At 43.7% G+C, this 20,502-nt stretch overlaps 1 protein-coding gene across 1 annotated transcript in view; it reads left to right on the forward strand.

Moving 5' to 3' along the window:
* PTGFRN (prostaglandin F2 receptor inhibitor) overlaps positions 1-19,003 on the forward strand; it is a 60,299-nt gene extending 41,296 nt beyond the window's left edge. Inside the window, exons 9-12 of the mRNA XM_062510702.1 lie at positions 1,056-1,475; positions 10,370-10,477; positions 17,284-17,589; positions 18,837-19,003. Of these exons, the coding sequence (XP_062366686.1) occupies positions 1,056-1,475; positions 10,370-10,477; positions 17,284-17,589; positions 18,837-19,003 (1,001 nt within the window). The remainder of the gene's footprint in view (positions 1-1,055; positions 1,476-10,369; positions 10,478-17,283; positions 17,590-18,836) is intronic.
* The last annotated feature ends 1,499 nt before the right edge of the window (positions 19,004-20,502 follow it).

Raw genomic sequence — 20,502 nt, forward strand, 5'->3', positions numbered from 1 at the left:
AGAAGTTTTGTGGAGCTTTGTAACAGGTCTACGCTTTATTTATTTATTTATATATATTTTTTAATAAAGGAGGGAAGGGAGAATATGGTGCAGCAAAGTAAGTCCAGAGAATTGAATTGGCTGTATCCGCAGCCTGCCCTTCCTTAAGAACCACCTTAATGTACATGATGTCTTTTCATCACAATGCCAGGAAACGAGCAACTCCTTTTCCTTTTATCTGATTCTGATTTCAGTCACTCCTCATTTTCTCAGTTTCTCACTGTGAGCTTGTATTTTGTGTGTCTTGGAGCTGTGCTCCGAGATGTATAATTTTCCCAAACCCTGTAATTAAGGGATTCTAGGGATTGAGGAGCCAGTAAAGAATGGAAGAAGACTAAGCGGTAAGTCTTGCTGGAATTCCTGATGTCAAATGGGAAATGTCAAGACTCCTGGTAGGCTTGTAGGCAAGTAAATGTATGAGAAGCAAGGGGAGGAAAGACTGACATGGAGGCAGAGGTGTGCGTAAATCTGTATGGGGATGCTTGGGGTGGAGACTTCTGTTACCAGCAACTTTTGTCATGTGTTTTCAGCTGAATGTGTCTGGATTGCTGTTAGAGTGTATTCTCAAGGGAAATAAAAGATGCTACACTAAATTATGCCAATTCAGTGAGTGGCAGCTTTTATCATTAGTCATGAGTATTTCAGCAGTGCCCTTATACCCCATCACTGAGAGTGTTCTTCCAGATCCAGTCCCAGAACTGGGACTCTGAATCTCGTCTAATATCCTCATTACTGAGTAAAACAATCCTGTCTTGTTACAACCCGTGTGTTCTGTTACCTGTTCAGTGTTTGGTGTTTGAATTTGTGCATCTTGACCCAAACTGTTGTGTATTTGTGTGTGTGCACCGTTGAGTAGCATTCTGGGCTGTCAACATGTCTAGATAAGTGTGCTGGGATTTTTGTCTCCGAAAAAAGGAACTTTGCCTGTCTGTAATCTTCTAGGTTGAATGGTACTGCAGAAGTACCTGTACCTATTTGTTAACCCTCTCTCGCTGCTTATTTCCTTCCCTCTTCAGATTACACGCTTACAGTGGAGGCGGTGAAACTGAAGCCATTCTTTGTAGCAGGCCACACCTTTGAGATGACATGCAAAGTGTCCTCCAAAAACATCAAGACCCCACGCTATTCCGTCCTCATCACGGCTGAGAAGCCCCTCACGGACCAGTCAAATCCCAATGGAACCACTCGTATTATCTCCTTGAACCAGGATTCCGTGGTGCGGCTGGAAGACTGGACGGACCAGACCCGCGTGGATGGGGTGGTGCTGGAGAAGGTCCAGGAGAACGAGTTCCGCTACAGGATGTACCAGACCCAGATCTCGGATGCTGGGCTGTACCGCTGCGTGGTGACCGCCTGGTCTCCAGGTGGTGGTGGCATGTGGCGTGAAGCAGTGAATGGCTTATCCAACCCTATCCAGATAGACTTCCAGACATCAGGTTGGTACAGAGCCTGGCAGCCCTGTGTCTAAGCCAGAAAGGGAGAGAATTCTGTGACGCTTTCCCATTGATTTCCCTGTGTCTCAGAAATACCTACGCTTTGGGACAAATGGTATGATGGCTGAGAGCTGTGCTTGTCTTCTTTGGTGGTACTTGTGTCCTTTGTGCTATTGATTGTTTACAGAAAGATGTTTAATGAATTGGCTGTAATCATAACCCCTGGGTTTTTCTCTACTAATGCAGCTTTTATGGTCCTGCAGGCTCAGAGCTGGTTCTCAGTATGGAGCAACTGCTGCTGCATTTGCCAGCTGTATCACTAGATTGTTAGTAGTGGCTGCACTGGAAGAACATTAATATAAACTGGATTTCTGTTCCAGAGCAGAGTCTATTAGCATAGCATTAAATTCCCTGAGCACACCTCGCTGCTGATGTAATTGCAGAAAATGGTCAGGTCAGGGTAAGATTTCAGCCATCTCAGTAAGTGTATCCTGCCACTGCAAGACCTTAGAGGTCCCTCACGGCTAAACTACAAGGCTCCACAAATTGGGATGAATTTCAGTACCCAGAAGGACATCCTGTTCCTCAACTGCTTGCTGAAGCCCTTATCTTCAGCTGTAACAAGCCTGCCTGTTGAGACTTTTCTATAGAAATGTGCTTGTCCTGATATAATGTTGGGGGGGAGGGAGAGATGAATGGCATTGATTTGGATCATCAGAGATGCCTGTTAACCCTGATTTCTGTCATGTTATGTTGTTGGCAAATGCAGTGGGAGCTGTTTTTATAACAGTGGTGCACATGAGGGAAGAGCTCCTCTCAGGATTTGATAAAGCAAGCTGGTGGGGTTTTGAGCTGGTGGGGCTTTATCATGTTCTGCTGGTAGTAACAGGCTGTTGCATTTTTAGGAGATGTGTTCGTGTATAGGCAAGAGCAGCCTGACTTCTGGTTGCATCCACAACTAGATGATGTGGTTCCCAAGATCTGAACTCGCTTATGTGGCACACTGGGAAAAGGACAAGGGCTGATCATAGGAGGACAGCCTGGCAATGAGGACATCACTTTGTAGGAAGCTTTGAGATGTAGCTTTGATCTAAGCTGGTCAGACAGAGGATATTGACTCGGCTTCTTTCAGTTTTAGGTAATTTCTCAAGATGGTTTAGTGGGCTGCAGTTTCAGCCTTATTGCTCTTCCTATTGCTCTTCCAGCCTTATTGCTCTTCCTATCTTCCTACAGCGAGAGAGTAGTATTTGCAAATGGGGTGATAAAAGAATCCAGCAAGAATGAAATCTGCCACAAACCCCACCCTTCCCCTCCAAGGTCTTATGTGGAGCCTTTCCTGTACAAAAGTGGTGGTTGGTGCCTCTTCCAACATTGCTTGTCTTGTGTCACTTTGAACTCCCATCCAAAAAGTTTGTTGGGATGCTTTGACACCCAGGGTTCAGAGGGAAATCTGTGAGCAATGCGAGGGAGGGAAGCGTGCGTGTTGTAGTCTTGACTTCTTTTTGCTGTCAGCCTCCCCTCCCAGCCCCTTCACCCAGATAGGATTTCTGGAGTGTGGAGTGAAGAAAGGGAGGAAGCATGTAGAAGTGCCCTGGGAATGTGTGAATTCCAGTAGCAGGGCTGGAGCAGGGGGAGGGATGGTCCTGAAGCCCTGTCAGCCTTTCATTCTTTACAAAAGAATGAAGAAAGAAATGAGATCCCAGACACAATTTGCTGGAGTGCTATTTCCCAAAATAATCTTGGCATGTAGCAAAATCTGTCTTGAAATACCTGCAATTTTCTTTAATTGATGGATGAACTTTGTGTCCTTCAATTGTTGCTCAGATATCCCTGCTGGATATTCACCTTCTGGGCACAATGAGACCATGTGATGAGGACAGCTAGAATGGACTAACTGTGGAATTATTATTTGGGAAATCATCTGGAATTAAGTGTACAAGACAGAAGATGTTTTATGGGTGTGTTACTTTGGTTTTGTTCGCTGCAGCCTCTTGTCTTTGATGCAGACTGAGTCAGGGAGTCAGAGGTAAATGGCAAAGTTGTGGAGCAGCTATGAAAGCACAGCTCAGATATCACACCCTTCTCTTGCATCCTGTGGCACAAGCAGCTGTCAAACGTGTTCTTCAGAAAAAATAAGTTGGTGCCAGAATTTCCCTAATGGGCATGGTGAAAGGCAAAACTGCTGAGGGAGCTAGTTGTTTTAGGGAGAATTTCCCCCACAATTGGAGGGAAGATGCTAACAGGAAAGGTGAAAGAAAAAAGAGGGGCATGCAGCTTTCCAGGCAACTGGGGGGAAAAAAAAAAGCTGGGGAGCACGAGTGTGCTAAATCCTGAGTTGTAGGGAGGGTGGGGTGTGGTATCTTATGAGTGTTTGCTTGGTAGGAAAACTGTTAAGGAGTCAGTTGCACTAATTTCTCAAAGTGTAACAGACAATTTACCTATAGCTGCCAGAGGGATTATAATACAGCAGTGTAATTTTGAAAAATAGGATGTATTCCAATCTCCTCTGTACTTTGAAGTCTCGGGGTTGGGCAGCATTTTCAGTTTCCATCATGGTTGTTGGAGTAGGGAAGGGATCAATAAGGAAGTAGCATTTTCAGCAAAAGGAAGCCCTTAAAGGGTTTTATGTGAAGCTTTTAGTCCTAGGAGGAATTTCTTTCTCAGTTGTTTTTATTGATTCCCCTTTGATGGGGAATGGTGAGGCTTGCTGGGACTGGAAATCCTTCTCTGATTTGACTCTGTCCCAGATCTCTCCGAGCTGAGTGTGATTCAAAGAGGGGTTTTTAAGCATGCATACACATGGTGCAGTGTGATCTCTGAATGGCGGGGGCCTGTGAGCTTCTCATATATGAGCTGGGAGCTACACACATGAAGCTTCAGCGTGTCCTGCCACAATAGGCTTGAAATGTGGCAGTGCTCTGAAATGTTTTTCCATGAACATCTGTGGAAAATGTCTTGCTCAGATTCTTTCCATTCAAGGCAGAACTTGCTGGCTGCAAGCAGAGGGCTCCTCTCTTCTTTCTCTGCTTGCTGTTGCAGAGGGACATATTTATTCTGTTTGGTTAATGATCTGAAATGTTCATGTCAAGAGATTTGTTTAAAACACCCTGAACTAAAAAAAAAAAAAAAGAAATGTGGATTTTGTCCACTGAACCATATGAGCTGGAAGCGAGGGTGGGGGAGCATTGTGAGGAGGAGCCTACTAGGCCATTACTTTTTAAATATTCAATCAGTGGCAGATTGTTCTCTGCTGCATATATTTTAAGACCAGAGAGGATCTTGTGAATCCTCTGGTATGACCTCACGGATAACATGGATCGCTAGAGCAGTTTTGTAAACCGAATGCCTTTTGTATGTCCAGCTGCTGTAAGCAAAATAAGCTTATCTGGGGGGCAGGAGAAGCTGTCCCATATGAAGAATTTAATATTCCTCAGTGCTTTTTTGTTTTACTTTTCATTGTAGGACAGAGAGTGTACATCTGCCGTGTATTTTTTAAAAGGCTGCCCAGTGATGTGAGGTACAAGAGCAGCTGCTAGTGCCTGTCTTGAAATGTTCTCTTAATTTCATTGCACTGTTTCTACTTCAGTGCATCCTCCCTCCTCCCGAGCTATTGGTTCATGCATGTGTACAGGGCCTTTCTTTCAGCCTGGAACACACCTGTCTTCTCTCCCTTGCTGTTTTTCTCAAGCCAGTGCATGAAGACAGCTTCGTAAACTCTGTTTTGGCATTTGTCCTTTAATTTCCCTTTCACTAACCCAGGTTAGTGTTTAGAATGTCTGTGCCCACTACACACACTCGGGGATTTCCACAGAAGTGAGTTATTTTCCTTTCCTTTTGAAGGAAGCCTTTAATCTCATGTTGAGAAGTGTGTTAGTTCTTGAGAGAGAACCATTTGGAGCTTGGCTGTTCTCTGAGCTGTCTCTGCTCTGTGCCATTCATCAGGGTAGAATGTTCTGGTGAGGCAAAAATAAAAGAGAACTTGTAAAGGAAATATCTCAATGAAATCTCCAAGTCTGGATTACATCTGCATGTGAGCTCATTGCACAGCAATGTATTATCATTCACTTTGGAAGAAGCGGAGATAAACCAAGAGCTGCCGAAATATGAGCTGAGTATTGATGTTGAACTTGCAATTAAAATGAAATGATGCCCTGCAATGACCCTGAGATGTACTCAATTTCAAGAAGGGTGAATAGAAAGATTCTTGAAGGAAAGAAAGCTTAATCATGGAAATGAATGAAAAGCAATGCAGCAGAAACTCTTTGGCAAGAAAGGCTGGTATTTTCCAGCCACTGTTAATGGGCAGGAACGTGCTTTGTCATTGTGTGCCTTTGTGCCTGTGTGCAGTAATTTGTAGCTGGAAGTAGAAACCACAGGCTTAACTACTGAGGGGTTCTTCCAGTAACAGCCATTATGAGGCTTGGGGTAAAGCTTGTTAGGGAACAGCCTCATGAAGAAGCTGGGAAAGGGCAGGGGTCCGGAAAAGTGAGGGTGGAGAAACTTACTATCTGGAGAAAAGCAGGTCATGGAATTTTCAGTTGAAGAGTGAATGATTAAGTGCCAGGGCAGAGATGAGTAATATTTTGGATGATGCAGACCTCATGGGTTACTTTGGTTGTTTTCCCCGTTGTGGTCTGTGGTGCTGTCTGTTTGGAAGCTGGGAGGCTGCATGCAGGAATTCCAGACCCCTTGTCAGTAATGGACTGGGCACAGACTTCTTGAGGGGAGCAGTTTGTCCTAGGTCTCTGTTGTCATCAGATTACTTGACCTTTCTCTTCTCTACTTGGCTGGGAAATAAAGGTAGCTTGTGTCTTTGGGAAGACTGTACCTTCTTTTTTTTTTTGCAGAGAAGTATAGCATAAAATGATAATCAAGGAAGACAAAACATCACCTAGGACCCTAATAATTAGGGCCTCTTCTGTTACAGAACTGGATTGTAACTGGCTCTTGGTTATTCTCTTTCGTTTTCCCATTTTTGTTGCAGATTTAAAGTGTTTGGGTTACTGAGCAGGGAAGGAAAGTGGGGAGAAAATGAGGTGACATCAGGTAAAGAGGGCTTAGAATGTGTCTCCAATCTGTAAATCCTTAAGTTGAATAAATAAACTCGATCAACTTGAACTCCTTTTTTCCACCCTGCAGCCCCTTCTGTGTGAATTTGATTGAGCACACAGTAGTAAACAAATCTTGGTTCATCTTACAAACACCTTTTCCTTTCATTTTTTTTGTATGTAGAAGAATTAGCATAGCACTTTTTAGCTGAAAACTGTATAGCTATAAGATCTGGCTCTTGGAGTTACCTTCCTGGTGACATGAAATCAAGAGTTTGAGCATTGAGATCTGACATAAAAGGGAACATTAAGAGAAAAGTACGCTGAACAAATCCTGATTCTGGAACCTGGTTTCTCTTTAAGCACTTCTGGACTTTTACTAGTAAACTTGTAACCTCAATTTCTTCACTTTCCGTTTAAAGTTGTGTAGTGTTTTTCAAGTGTTCAGGAGTCAAGAAATGCTCTGAAAACCCTTGCTATCCTGACTGCAGATGTGTTTTAATATAAAATTATTATTACTTTAATAAAGAAAACTTATTTTTGGGGTTTTATCTAAGATTACATAAGGCATTACTTACAGTGAGGAACAGATATTTTGGCTTAGTTTAAATTAAAGGTCTCAGCAGAATATGGCAGTTTATGACACTTAGCTCTTAGAATTGGGAATGCTGGTTTGTTTTGTAAATCTGCTCTTTAGCTTCCAAGTTATCTGAGGGAATGACAGTTATCTTCAAATCTGAAGTTATTGAAATCCAGTTATTTCTCAGCTTTCAAGCTCATGAACAGCTTTTCAGCATTTAACTTTGCTTTGTTCTTGAGGAGCTTTACAGGTCATGCTTGATCTGTCAGCCCTGCAATTGAAACTAAACTCTGGTTTGTTTATTCTCCCAAGCGACCAGCAGGTGCCAATAACAGTATTTCAATCTATTAAATGCAGGTGGCAAGAGGGCCAAAGCCACATCACCTGCTACCTGCAGAGTTCTGTTTTTCTTGGTGTTAATATAGCATGAACTCATGCCTGACTGAGGGAGAGAGTTCCTGTCACCTCCCCAACCCTTCCAGTGGCACTCTAATTGCTCGAGCCTGATGGTGCTGGGACCCTGAGCCAGTGACATCAGTGTCTGCTGGGAGTTGCCTGTTTCACCACATGCCTGTATCTGTAACTTTCTCTTCTTTTGTGGTTTTATTCTTGTTTGTTTTGTCTTGGAGGGCAAAAACTTGAGAAAAGTACTTGGGTTTTGCGTTCTGAGCCTTGCTTGGTGTGGTCCAGATCTGTGACCTCTTGAACACTGGATGGGGGAGTGGGATACTCAGACAGCCTCCTGCCTTTTCAGGTTTTTTAGAGGGGGGTGGAGATAAATCTTTGAAGGTGCTTTATTCTGTCCTTTCATGCCTGAGGCCCAGGGCATGGGTCATGTGGGCAGAAGGGCTGAGATACACCCAGAGAAGATATATAGCTCTAGGAAGTTGCAGCCACACAGTTTTCGAGACTGAACTGAGGAACTTCCACTGTAATTAATCTTGCTTAAGTTTAAAAAATAATTAAATGTTGTTTTCCCTCTTCAGCTGAAGAGGGAAGAGCAGAACCCCCAACACATCTCTTGACTCTTTATTGATATCCAGTTCGAGCACAGGACAATGATTTCTCTCTGGAGGCGGAGATGGTAATTTGCAAGAGATGTTACCTGCTAGGGAAATAACTAAAGGGAAAGAACTGTTTGTGCCTTACCAATGGGAAGCAGGATCCTGAAATGCTGATGCCTTGGAGCCTTTCTGCCTATGAAGTTCTGGCTTTTCATGGGGGAGACCCAGTGGAGAAGTGCTTGGTGACCCAAACTGAGGAGTGTCTTGGGAGTGCTGCATCTCCATGATCCACAGCCTTTCCTGGCTGAGTGACCAGCCAAGCTCAGCTTTTACCCTTGTGACATCCAGCAGCCAGGAATGCTCAAAAGGATGGAAAATGTCTTGATTTGTCTGAGGACAAACAATTAAATAGGCTGCAAGGGGAATATAGTTTGATGTATGTGCGTGTGAATGTCAGGAAACTAATTCATACAAAACTATGCTGAGGAAGCTTTCAGATTAACCTCTGTTCATCTCCTAGGAAAAGGATCCCATCATGCTGAGCTTAAGTTAGGGTTTCAGCCTGCTTGTGAAGTCGCTACCTGAGCAGCTGATCTCAGTATTGTGGGTCTCTTGTTTCCTTAAATGTGTTCTAGCATAAACATGTAGGAGTCTTGGTTGGTAATCCATGTATAACTTCTGTTGCACCTCTACCACCCTATTATGCTTGTTCGGGGAGATAATTTGCAGTGTTAATTTTAAGAAAGATCTTCTAGTGTCAAAATGGGTGTCAAACTTTCAGATTATATGTCTGCATACTACCCCAGCTGCTTCTGGGGTAGAGGAGAGGGCTGGTGGAAATTGGGGGAGGGGGGGATTTTGAAAGCTGGAGAAGTAATTATTGCATTGTAGTTGGAATTAATTTCTTATCTTGCTGTGTATTATCTGTTGACCAAAACAAGCCAGGCCCTTGTAGTCTAGAAAAGTTGCACCAAAAATTGTATTTCTAGCTTCATGATACATTCAAGTTTCTTTCCAGAACCTCAGTTTGGGAATGATGTGGTAATGTGTGCCATGTGGTGAGTTGTCAGTGTAGCTTTCCACAGAAACCTGTTGAGAGGGCAAGGCACAGGTGGGTTGTTTTGGATGATTTCCTGAAGTGTTCTTCATTAAAAGCATTGTTTGCCACTGATCTTCAGTGGATTTGGAATGTAGGGCTCTTGTACTAAAGGAGTAGCAGGTAAGAGTGGAAGAGAGCAAATAAACAGCTTTTCTTTCCTCCCAAGCCACCCTTCTCTGCTTGTTGTTGCTCCTGCTGTGCCAGAAGTAGGTGAGCCAGGTAATAATGGAGGTCTAGGGAATGTAAAAAGGGTTACTTCTTAATCTGAGTCCCAAGTTTCTTCTTGGATTCCCTGGCTCTTTCCCCCCAGTCATCCTGGAAATCACCTTGAGATCAACTTTCCTTCTACTTGTCTCCTTCACCTTGATTAGTAGAGAAATCACAGAGGTATTTTGCTACATTCTTCAGTTTCTGCCCTATGAAACAGAGGGTATTAACAATGCTGACATGTCTGAGGAGTTAGGATTTTGTTACTTTTGCACTGGAGATGTAGCTGTTGTCAAATTTCGGGAAAGTTTTGTTTTTTTTAACCTAGGTATGTCAGAAGTCTTTTTAAACATCACAGTGTTGTCATGGTATCTGAGGATTTCAAAACAGCCTAATGGTTTTCGTTGATATCATCACCACTTTGCAGCCGAAGGAGTTACTGTACCCTTGGGATTTGAGACACCTACAGAAGAAGCTATCTGTGGCAGAGCCTGAAGGAAAACCCACAGAAAAGTATTATCAGATGCACTACTTACATTGTCTGTTCCAGTTCCACTGTAGAACCATTGGTGTTGTTAAGATACTGTTTTGCTTTAACTTGAATTCCTATTGACAGCCTCAACAAAAAGATCTGTTCTGGATTAGCCTGAAGATGTGAATGCTCATGCTCTCAAAGGAGTCACCAGTGGAAGAGCAGCTCCTGCTGGAGATTAGAAGGCAGATTTGGGCAGCAGTCTCTGTGTTGGGCAAAAGGTCTGATGGTTTGGGTACTTTGTCTTAGTACAGGATTAAATGGCTAAAAATGAAAAACTGTTTTACTGAAAATTTAAGTGGTTGCTCATCTCTGCTTGGGAGCCCTGTCTCCCCAAACTAGGAGAGAATACTTCAAAAATATGCAAGAAAGGTGTTGGACAGTGAAGTAAAGCCAGTCATGAATAATTGTGGCTACTCTTTTCTAGGTCCTGTGTTCAACGTCTCGGTGCATTCTGACAGCCCAACGATTTACCAGGGTGAGGTGGCAGATTTGCTGTGTATCATCACAACGGAAGGAATGCCACTTGAACCAGGTATTTCAGCAAAATTATTTCATTTGTAACTCATTCGCCTTCGGAAGTTACAATCCTGTGTCCTTTGAGTGAAGCTGGCAAGTTGAGAACCAACAATTCTGTAGAACTAGATAAAAACAGAAGAGTGTGCTTGCTTTACACAGCTTAATTTAAAGCAAGTTGTTTTTTCATTTTCCCTCCTGAGGGGAGAGAGAAAAAATATTCTTACCATCAAATGCCTCTCTGCTGTCCCCACCAGCTGACCCCACTGCAGGTAATCTCAACCTACAACCATCAGATGGGCCATGAAAACCATTCCTATTCCCTTTAAATGGAAAGAAGGTCCATTGGCTAAACCATTTAGAAGAAAATGGTCATCTGTAAAGAAATCTTAGACACTTGGCCAGTCAGCTTCTTACTTCAGAGTGAATTTAAGGCTTAAGGTAAATCTAAAGATCATAATAATTGACTGCTGCAGCCTAAATGCCAAAATGAATGTTCATTGCCTTCAGAGTTGAGCATCCTTTTTTTATGTGGAAGAAAGAAATACAGTACCTAGTTCCTGCAAGAAGGATAGCAGACACAAAAGCAAATTTTTATGGACAGCTAAAAAGTTCAGAGAATTGCTCAAAACCTGGCTGCTTGCCAAGCATTGTCTGAGCTGCTTTTCATCAAAATGCTGTGAGAGTAACTCTTTCTTATACCCAAAATTTGGGTTTGGAGTGAGTTGAGTCATTATGTATATGAATATAAGCATCTTTTAAAAATAAATATACTAATATATATGTAAATGTAAATATATATGAACACATCTAAATATAAAGTTGTCATGATTCATGCCAAACTTAAAAGCCTACACATAAACCACTACAAAAGAGGTGCTGTGCAGAAAATATTACTTAGGATGTAGTAGCTAGATGATGAGATGAAGTACCAGGCTTAGTAAAGGTCCATCACTTTGAAATTACAAGATGTCTGTTTTGCATTAAATCTGAGCGTGGCAGGGAAGCAATTTGCTAGATTACAGTCGTGTGCTGCCTGTGAAAAAATGATAGACGTCTGTAGATTGCATTATTGAAATGCCTGGCAGGGAGGAAAAGCTGAGTAAACTTTATTGCTGTCAAAAGAGTCATGGCCTGGGATATTGGGCACAGCAAGCAGCAGTGTGTGTCTGTGCATCTACCTCAGCCTGTCCTGTGGCTTCTGCTCAGCAGGAAGGCTCTTCCATGTTGAGGTGTGCTCAAGCTCTTACAGGTATTGTTGTGAGGCAGTACCCAGGGCAGCTGCCTTCCTTTCCAAAGCAATAATTGCTGACAGGGAGCAGCTGCTGCTTCTGCTGGTGTTCGACAGCTTGGCATTGCCTTGTGAAAGAGCCCTCAGCATCCCTGACTCACTTAAAACTTGAAAACTGGAACACAACAAGTTCCACCTGAATATGAGGAGGAACTTTACTGTGAGGGCAAGCACACACTGGAAAAGGGTGTCCAGAGATGTTGTGGAGGCTTCTTTTCTGGAGACATTCAAAAACCCTCTGGACAAAATCCTGTGTCATGTGCCCTAGGATAACTCTTGAGCAGGGAGGTTGGACCAGATGAGTGGTCCCTTCCAGCCTTACCCATGCTGTGAAAAGTAGCAGTGGGGCTCTCCTGTCAGTGCCTCGCTGCAGTTGATTTTGGGATGTGTTTGTGTGTATTTGGTATCTTGAGACTGGGAGGAACACAGACAGTATAAGGGTAATCAAAAAGGTTGAAGTAAAAAGGTGTTGTCTTTTGAGCAGCTGCTCATCAGCACAGCTAAGTTTTAACTTGGCAACTTCACAAGGGTTTGTGGGTGTTTGTTGATTTGATAGATTATCCCTAGAGCTGGAGATGATGCTGTTTCCAGCAGTCATGGGCAACCAGAGCAGAGTCTTAAACATCAGCACTGTAATCCGTTCCTTAGCTGGGTAATGTCATCTTGGACATGGCAGACCTCTGTGGTGGTTTTTTATCTTGCTGGTGGTTTGTTTGGTTTCTTTCTTTTTCAGTCTGTAATGGGGCAGATGAGACACAGAGTGGAGTAAAATGTGGCATTGTAGCAGGTTTTTGAGGGGGCTTTTCAGTCCATGCTCTGAGCCTCCAGTTTCAGGATGAGCAGGATTTGGGGCCTAATCAGTCATCCTGTGTGATGAAACACAGTCCTCGCTGGTCCTCTGGATGAGACTGGCAGGGAACAGCTGGAATTTTTGCAGGGTGTGCAGACTTCCCTCATCCTTCTTGGCCTTGGGAGCTGGAGGGGGATAATGGAGGGGGTTAGAGGAAGGGCTTAAGGACTTATATGGTAGCAAACAGATGTGGTTCCTCACTGGTAACCTTATTCCTCTGTATCCCATCTCTGATCTGTCTTTATGCTGTGTCAGTATCACAATTTAGTTCACAACTGGAAAGGAGGACTTGCTTTTTAAATTAGTGCCAAATGTTAGACTATGAAAGTAAGAGGGCTGCCTCATCGCACTGGGGACACGAGGCACGCTGTTAGGGAAAGCCTATACCTGGCATTGAGAGAAACAGAGCAAGAGTTACCAGCATCTTCTGGAAGAAAACAGATGACAGCAGTCCAGACATGGTCATTCCATTTAGGAATGTGATGTGAAAGTAGAAAAGAGCAAATGCATTTTACTGCCTTCTGAGGGGTGTGGTGGCTTTCAAGGCCATCTGTACTTCTCCTGTCAGACTTGCTGCAGGGCTGTGGTATGGGATCCCCTGTGAGCAAAGGAGAGGAGTAGGATGTTTCATAGGATGTTCTGTTAAATGCACATCGTTTGAACGTGTTTGGTATGCCAGCCAGCTCTGCTCTTGTGCATACAGACGCTCAATTTTGCAGGCATACATGTGGGTTAGTGTGTATGCCTCCGGTAATATGTTGGTGTCAGGTACCACCTCTTCTCCCTCTTTGTATGCACAATTAGAAAAATTAAGTACTGAAGAAAAGCTGAATGGCCAGCTATCTTTGTCAGTGCCATTTGTTAGTTAGATTGATCCATTTTTTTTTTTTTTCTGGAGGCATCGTTTAGCGTTTGAACCCTTTTCTGGTAGAGGCAACCCACAATGCTTTCAGTGTGTGTTTGTGTGTATCTACCCTGTGGGAAATCTTCAAAATAGTAGAAAAGGTTTTGGCATGACTGCTACATGCTTTAATTTCCTCTGCTTCTTTGAGACCCTACTGAAATAGAGTGTGTGTTACGAAGCCCAGTACATGGCAGCAACTGCTCCATCTAAAGTAGTGTTCCTTTGGCTTGGCAGCTCTGGTTGGTGTTTTGAATTGATACGAGGGGAATATGTGTGTGTGTCAGTGGGGAATAGTAGTTCTTCTGTGCCCTGAAGATATAAAAGCTGCTTCTGATACTTCTGTTGAATACACATTTTCACAAATGATCTCTCTAGACTTCCCAGATGACCCATTCTTGGGCTGTGTGCTTAGGGACTTAAAAGTATTACTTACTGTGTCTGAAAGGAGATGTGGGGGTTTTTTATCTGCTCCAGACAGACCCAGTGGGCACTCTGGAGAATTTAACAAAACCAGCTTGTTTAGCCCTTATATGGCTTGAAGTGGTTTGCTCAGCTCTCTAGGAAGCCCTATTCAACCTCATTTAAATGTAGTAAACAAAAAGGGTCTCAAAATTGTGATTCAACACTGTAACAGGATGCTGAGAGAGCTCCATTCTAAGCAGTGCAAGTGTATGGTTCCTAAGAAGCAGGTCTAGAAATAGGATTCCCTCTTTTGAGGAGTGATTGGTCAGGGAAGTAGCTAAGACCCAGACAGCTTAGCCCTGTGTGTCAAATTGAAATGTGCGTAAAGATGTGCTTTACATGTTGATGATCCCCACTGGCTGAGGAGGGGAGGAAGCACAGCACCACTGTTAACTCTGCTCACAGAGCTCTGAAGTGTCCAGCTCCCAGTACTCTCTGTTCCTTTAGGGTTGCATGTCCTGGTGGCACTGAGGTCTTTGATGCCCTTGTGGGCACTGGGATGTAACGCTTCACTGTGGGGCACCTTGGCCAGGGGTCCCACATTACTCATTGTAGCACAGAAAGGACCAGGAAAAGAAACCTTTGTTGAGTGTGAGTGTGGTTCTCGAAGTGGAGATTTTGTAGATTTTGGGTCAAAAATTGAGTGACTCATCAACATTGATGCAAGGTGTGTGGAATGGGGCAGATGCCTAGTGTGTGACCTGTTTTATGTCAGTGAATATACATATTTATTAGCACGTGGGAGCTGTTAGGCATGTTCATCTCTGATATTTAGAGAGCACCTGATTTATGTCCTGGCTTTGCTAAATTTGCCTGTGTTTTTATTGCATGAAACCCAGAGATATATAGAAATTAATCAGATGACTTTGCTGTATTAAGCTATTACAAGGAGGATAGTGACAGAGTACTCAGAGCCAAATCCTCCCTCTGACTGTCTGTAGTGAGTCACTAATTGCAAACTGTGTACTGGCTAATAAAATATGTTGGCATAATACTGTTGTCCCATGTTGTAATTACAGAAGACAGATTCAAATATTTCAAAATGGCAGCAAGTGCCTGTACTCATGTGAAGGGAAGGGAACCTCAAATTATCTGAGATGCAAAAGAAGGAATTCTTCAAAGCTGCCTGAGGATCTGAAGGCTAGATTATTATTATTATCTTTTAATATCTAAATGTATTGCTTAAACCTTTCCTAGCAAGATCATTGGTGTGTTAAGCATAATTTGACTTAGCCTGAAAGGTGTCCATATGCTCCTACAGCACCTGGGTACACAAGAGCAAGCGTCAGTCTTGGATCTTTGGAAGGGATTGGTCATTCCCAACATGACTGCTCGTGGACCAGTGCTATTACCGTATTTGGCATAAACAGACAGCAGGGATGAAGAGTGGTTTCTATAAACAGAGCTCTCTCCAGCAGAGGCCCTGTTTCCCATAGACACTTGGATAAGTGCACAAAGCAGAGGTCAAAGTTTGGTCTCTTTGACTGAACATGTGTTCATGGTAGTTTTTATTAACTTTGATTTCAAGGGAAGTGGTCAGGGTGCTTTGCCAAGTAACTCATTGTAGCGTTTGTAGGCTGGAAGGCAAGAGGGATTCCTCTGAGGACTGCTGGTCCATAGGACCTAGGCTGAAGCCCATGTAGGACTGGGACACTTGCTCCTGCTTGTAGGGCTGCAAAGCAGGCCAGGTGCTTTCCTGAGGTTCTGTGCATTGCACAGAACACCAGGCTGTGGCAGGCAGGGAAGGAAACTGACTGGTGTCCCAAAACAGTTTGGTCAGACACTGTCTCTGATGTGCTTTCTCATGTTCTTGTTTTGTTTATGTAGATGTGTGTAAAACCGGTGCACTTTAGGAAGGAGGTAATTATACCCCAAACACTGCTTTGTTTGGGGTTTTTTCTGCAGTGAGGGGGAATGTCCCATGTGGCCAGCTGATGTTATACTTCAAGTAAAAGACCTGAGGCTGTCCCTTTACTTCCCTTTACTTTAAAATATGGGGGTTCCCATCTTTCCCAAAGGCTAGTTTGCCTGATTGAGACTTAAAAATCATCTTTGCTTATATCTGTAAACAATTTCAGTACATCAATAGGCTTAGGGCTTGAGTTATTCCATTAGCCTGGAGGTCAAATGTGAAAGTTTAAGAGAAAAAAGAAGTCACTTTGGCAAAAGGTCAGTTTTAAATTTCAGATTGTTAGTACTGTACTTTTCAGAGCTCTCAGTACTAAAAAATGGAGGGTTGATACATTGCCAAGAATCACTGGGTCTGCCTTAGGCATGCTCACACTGTATACCAGTACTCCAAACTCAGGACAGAAATAGTAACTTTTGTTTCCAGTTTGGGCCCATCAGTTTACTCATGTGCCAGGAAAGAGGACCTGTGAGGAAACAAGTGAGCAGGCTTTCCTCTCTGTGCTGTAGGTCATGCCAGGTTTCAGACTCTGACAGGTGTTGCTGGGCTCATGATAGCAAAGAATAGCAGTGATTTTTAAAGTGGATACTCAGCTACATCTGCCTAATGGGCTTAAGACTGAGATCTGCTAATGAGATCAATAGGACCGTGCATGAACACACAGCGAGCTAGATGTGCTGATGGACTCTGACTACCTGCCAGCTGTGTTAAAAGTGTGAGTTCCTGCAAATCCATGTTACAGAGTGTGTCTTTGGGTGGTGAAACTCCTACAAGGTGTCATGTCTGATGTGTCACAGTAACCCACAACTCTGGGTAAAACGCATAAGAGCAGCACGGTCAGGCTTTGCTCGTGAATGTTTTGCACTGTAGCAGGTAATTTTTTATGCTCTGTGCAGAATCTGTGTTCATTTAGACAAAGTCTAAATGTAAGAAAGGGATCTTCAGGATGGAGCCTTCTGATCTCGTGAAGATAGTGACTGCAAATCACTCTCTGCTAGCAAATATCTAGCACTCCCACTCCCTTTAGCAATAGGTGCAGCATAACTGTAAAACTTCTTATGATACTAGGCCTGCTTGGTAAAAACTTAGATCAGAGTTAAATACAAATTTCAGAATTGTAGGCAGAAAGGCAAGAAATCACTTCTGTGTCATCCCTGTGGTAAGTCACTTTCTGTACTCCATTCTTCCTGTCAATGCATTTTATTTCAGTTCGCTGCTTTAATCTTCTAGAAGGGACATGTTCAGGGGACTCGCTCTTTTTCTTTCTGTTTTGTGTTTTTTTTTCCTCTGCTGTTAGAACAGTGCTGGCTGTGCTGCTTACAGACTAACCTTTCTGGTGAGAAATGGCACTGTGAATGCTTTTCAGGACTCACCAACATGTCTGCATTCTTCTTTGTCCACCAATGCAGATGATATGTCCTTTGATGTCTCCTGGTTTGCCGTGCGCTCCTTTGCTCTGGACAGAGAGCCCATCCTGCTGGCCTCGCTGGACCGGAGAGGGATTGTGACACAGAGCAGGAGGAATGGGAGCAGTGATCTCAGCGTGGAGAGGATCAGCCCTCTGGAATTCCGGCTCCGTGTGCACGGCTGCGAGGACCATGACTTTGGGAACCACTACTGCGTAGTGACCCCGTGGGTGCGATCTGCCACGGGCGTGTGGCAGCGGGAGCCTGACATCAAAGCCAAACCCCTCTTTCTCTCTGTGAAAATGGATGGTAAGAGACCAAAACACGTGCTACTCAATTTAGTTCTTAACACCTTATTATGTCTTTTTGTGGCAAACATTCCCCATAACTACTTTTAAAGGTGCCTCTGGTAATCTCATTAGATTTTGTCATCTTTTTTTTTATGGTTAGCAATTTCTGATTCAAGATTCTTCAGAGCAGAATAATCTGTTCTGCCTAAACAGTTGATAGATACAAAATTGGATCATTTTCTTTCCTGATCACCTCTTGGTGATGTTTTCCATAGCTGAGGCACCTTTCAGTCAAGGGCACAGTATTCTCTCCAGGTGTTAACCCCTCTGCTGCCTGCAGGAAGAAGCCTTGGTTTGCAGATGGGATGTGTGAATTAGTCACATTGTGACACATAGTGTCAAGGCTGAAAAGAGAAAAATCAGAGCTCTTGACTCCTTCCTGCCTCTCTCATGACAAGGCATGTTGCTCCCTGCACTTGTCTGCTTTCCACCCAGAGTTACAGGTGTTGCTAAACTTCATGAGCAGCAAGATCACACTAGGTACTGCATTCAGCATGTAGCTAAGGAGGAAAATTAATACAGGAGGGGTTTTGAACTACCTGCTTTCTTGATATTTCCAAGAGAGGTAATTTTTGGAAGTTCCATGAACTTGAAATGAACACGAAGCTTTTGTTCTCCCCTCTGTGCTGGTAACTATTATAACTGTACTTTCCAAGCCCCTTTCAGTTCTTACTGCCTTTTAACTGAGCAGTAGGTACTTCAAAATCAATTTTTTTTTTTGTTTAGGCACCAGCTTTGAAGGTTAATTAGATAACGTATATGTATAGGAATTCTAATAATTCAAAGCATAAAGGAGCCTACTTCTTGCTTTTTGAAAATGTATTACAAAGAATGCAGCCATACTCTGCCACTGATGGGGAAACAATCCAATATTTTGTTTGGAGAAGTGTGTGAGAGGATGACTCTTGGAATAAACTCGACTTTGCTATCTCACTCCCAGGTTTTTCTGGTGCTTCCAGCCTCTCCAAGGCTCTGAAATTATAGAGGAGGAATTAGGGTGAGGAGGAAAGGGAGAGACTAAAAGACCAATTTTTCAAACCCGGGAAGATGGAAATCAAGAAGGAAAATTAGTGTAATTTCTTTCTGAAATAATTAATCTGCCCCTGACTGAGAAACGTGGAATTTTCTCCTTTTTCAGGCAAGAAGAAATAAAAGGGATGTCTGAATTTCTTAGTGATATCTAATGACTCTGACTTCTTTTTTCAGTTCTGAATGCTTTCAAGTACCCCCTGTTGATTGGCATCGGTCTGGCCACTGCCATTGGACTCCTGTCCTGCCTTATTGGCTACTGCAGCTCCCGTTGGTGCTGCAAGAAGGAAGTGCAGGAAACGAGACGAGAGCGTCGCCGGCTGATGTCGATGGAGATGGACTGAGCTGGACACACTTGGATATCGGGAGAGATTCACAGGGCTCTTGGATTGTGCTGAGACACTTGCTCACAGGCCCAGACAAGACAGTGCGTTTGCTCTCTGATTTCAGCCTGGACCTCAAGCTTCTCCTTGTTTCACGTCATGTCCTGAGAACAATCAGGCCATATTTAGCAACTTGGGAGTTCTCCTTTTCCAGCAGCACTTTTCTGCATAGGGATCATGTGCTTCTAATGTGCAAACTGATGAGCCTTCTTTCAGCAGGGCCCTGTGACAAAATTCATTCATGTTTTGTTTGTTTGTTCATTGGGTTTATTTCCCCCCTCGTGGTTTTGGAAAGATGTCCCTGAATGAAAGCAAGGTGGGCAGGATGATGAATGGGAAAGAAGCTGGTAAAAGCGTTAGACTTTCACTGTATTAACCGATCTACTTTTTCTCTCTATCCCCATCACACCATCCTGTTCCCATTCTCTTTCCACCTTGGTATCTCAGACTTCTCTGCATTGGGTTGAAGGCTGGGGAAGGTTCCTGTGCTGGAACCATCATGAGGTTGTTCAAGCAAAGAATTGTTTTATGGTTGTCAGCATGACTTCTCTTCCCTGGCTTTCCAAGAGATTGCAGTTAATCCTGACACTTGCCTGGTGGAGGTCTTTGAAGCACTTTTTTAAAGCCTTTTGTTTTCAGTGCTCAAAGCTCTTAGCTGTGGTGATCAGAGACTAACTTGGCAACACTGAAGAGTTAATCCTTAGACAAGCATTTGATGGATGTCTGCCTATGGCCACCTTTTCCCCACCCTTCCACCTTCTCTTCTCCCCACTACAGCTGCTCACATCGTGCCTGAGACCCTGTTCTGCTTGTGGCAGGGAGGCACGTGGTATCTAGGGACAAGGCGCAGCCTTCTGCTAGCCGGGAGGTTGGAGACCTTGCTCCCTGGGTGATGGTGTGACTTAGGAAAATAATAATAGATGGATCTTCATCTGCAGTTGGCCAACTGATCATGTTTAGAGACTTGTAAACTATCTATTACCAAATGCACAGACCAGACTTCAGTGCTGCTTCTGCCAGTCACTCACTGGTAACCCTTGAACCTGTGAGCAGTATCTGAGATCTGCAGTAGCTGCAGTGCAGCTCAGGGTAGGACTAAGAGCAAGCCCAAGAGGGCAGCAAGAATCCTTCAGGTTCCAACAGCCCTGATCCTGAGTGTGGTCCTGCAGCAGGGCTTTCCCCATGGGCTTGAGACCTATTCCTCGGTGCTATAGTACAGGAGTCCTGCTTTGGTCTTCCAAATATACTGACCTGGCTCCTGAGAGGGAGCAGCATCTTTGCCAGGCAGTTCTGTTTTCCCAGCACAGCTGGTGTTCTAAGCAATAAAGGTCAGAATAAAGATACTGTGGACAAACAAATGAGGAAGTAGGACTTCACCACAATCTGATGTCACAGCCGTGGTTTGGCTTGCATCAAGAAGGGTGAGAAATGCAGAGATGGGGCCAGGGCTCAGTCCTTAC

This window comes from Cinclus cinclus, chromosome 2 (genome assembly GCF_963662255.1).
Source record: "Cinclus cinclus chromosome 2, bCinCin1.1, whole genome shotgun sequence".
Lineage (NCBI taxonomy): Eukaryota > Metazoa > Chordata > Aves > Passeriformes > Cinclidae > Cinclus > Cinclus cinclus.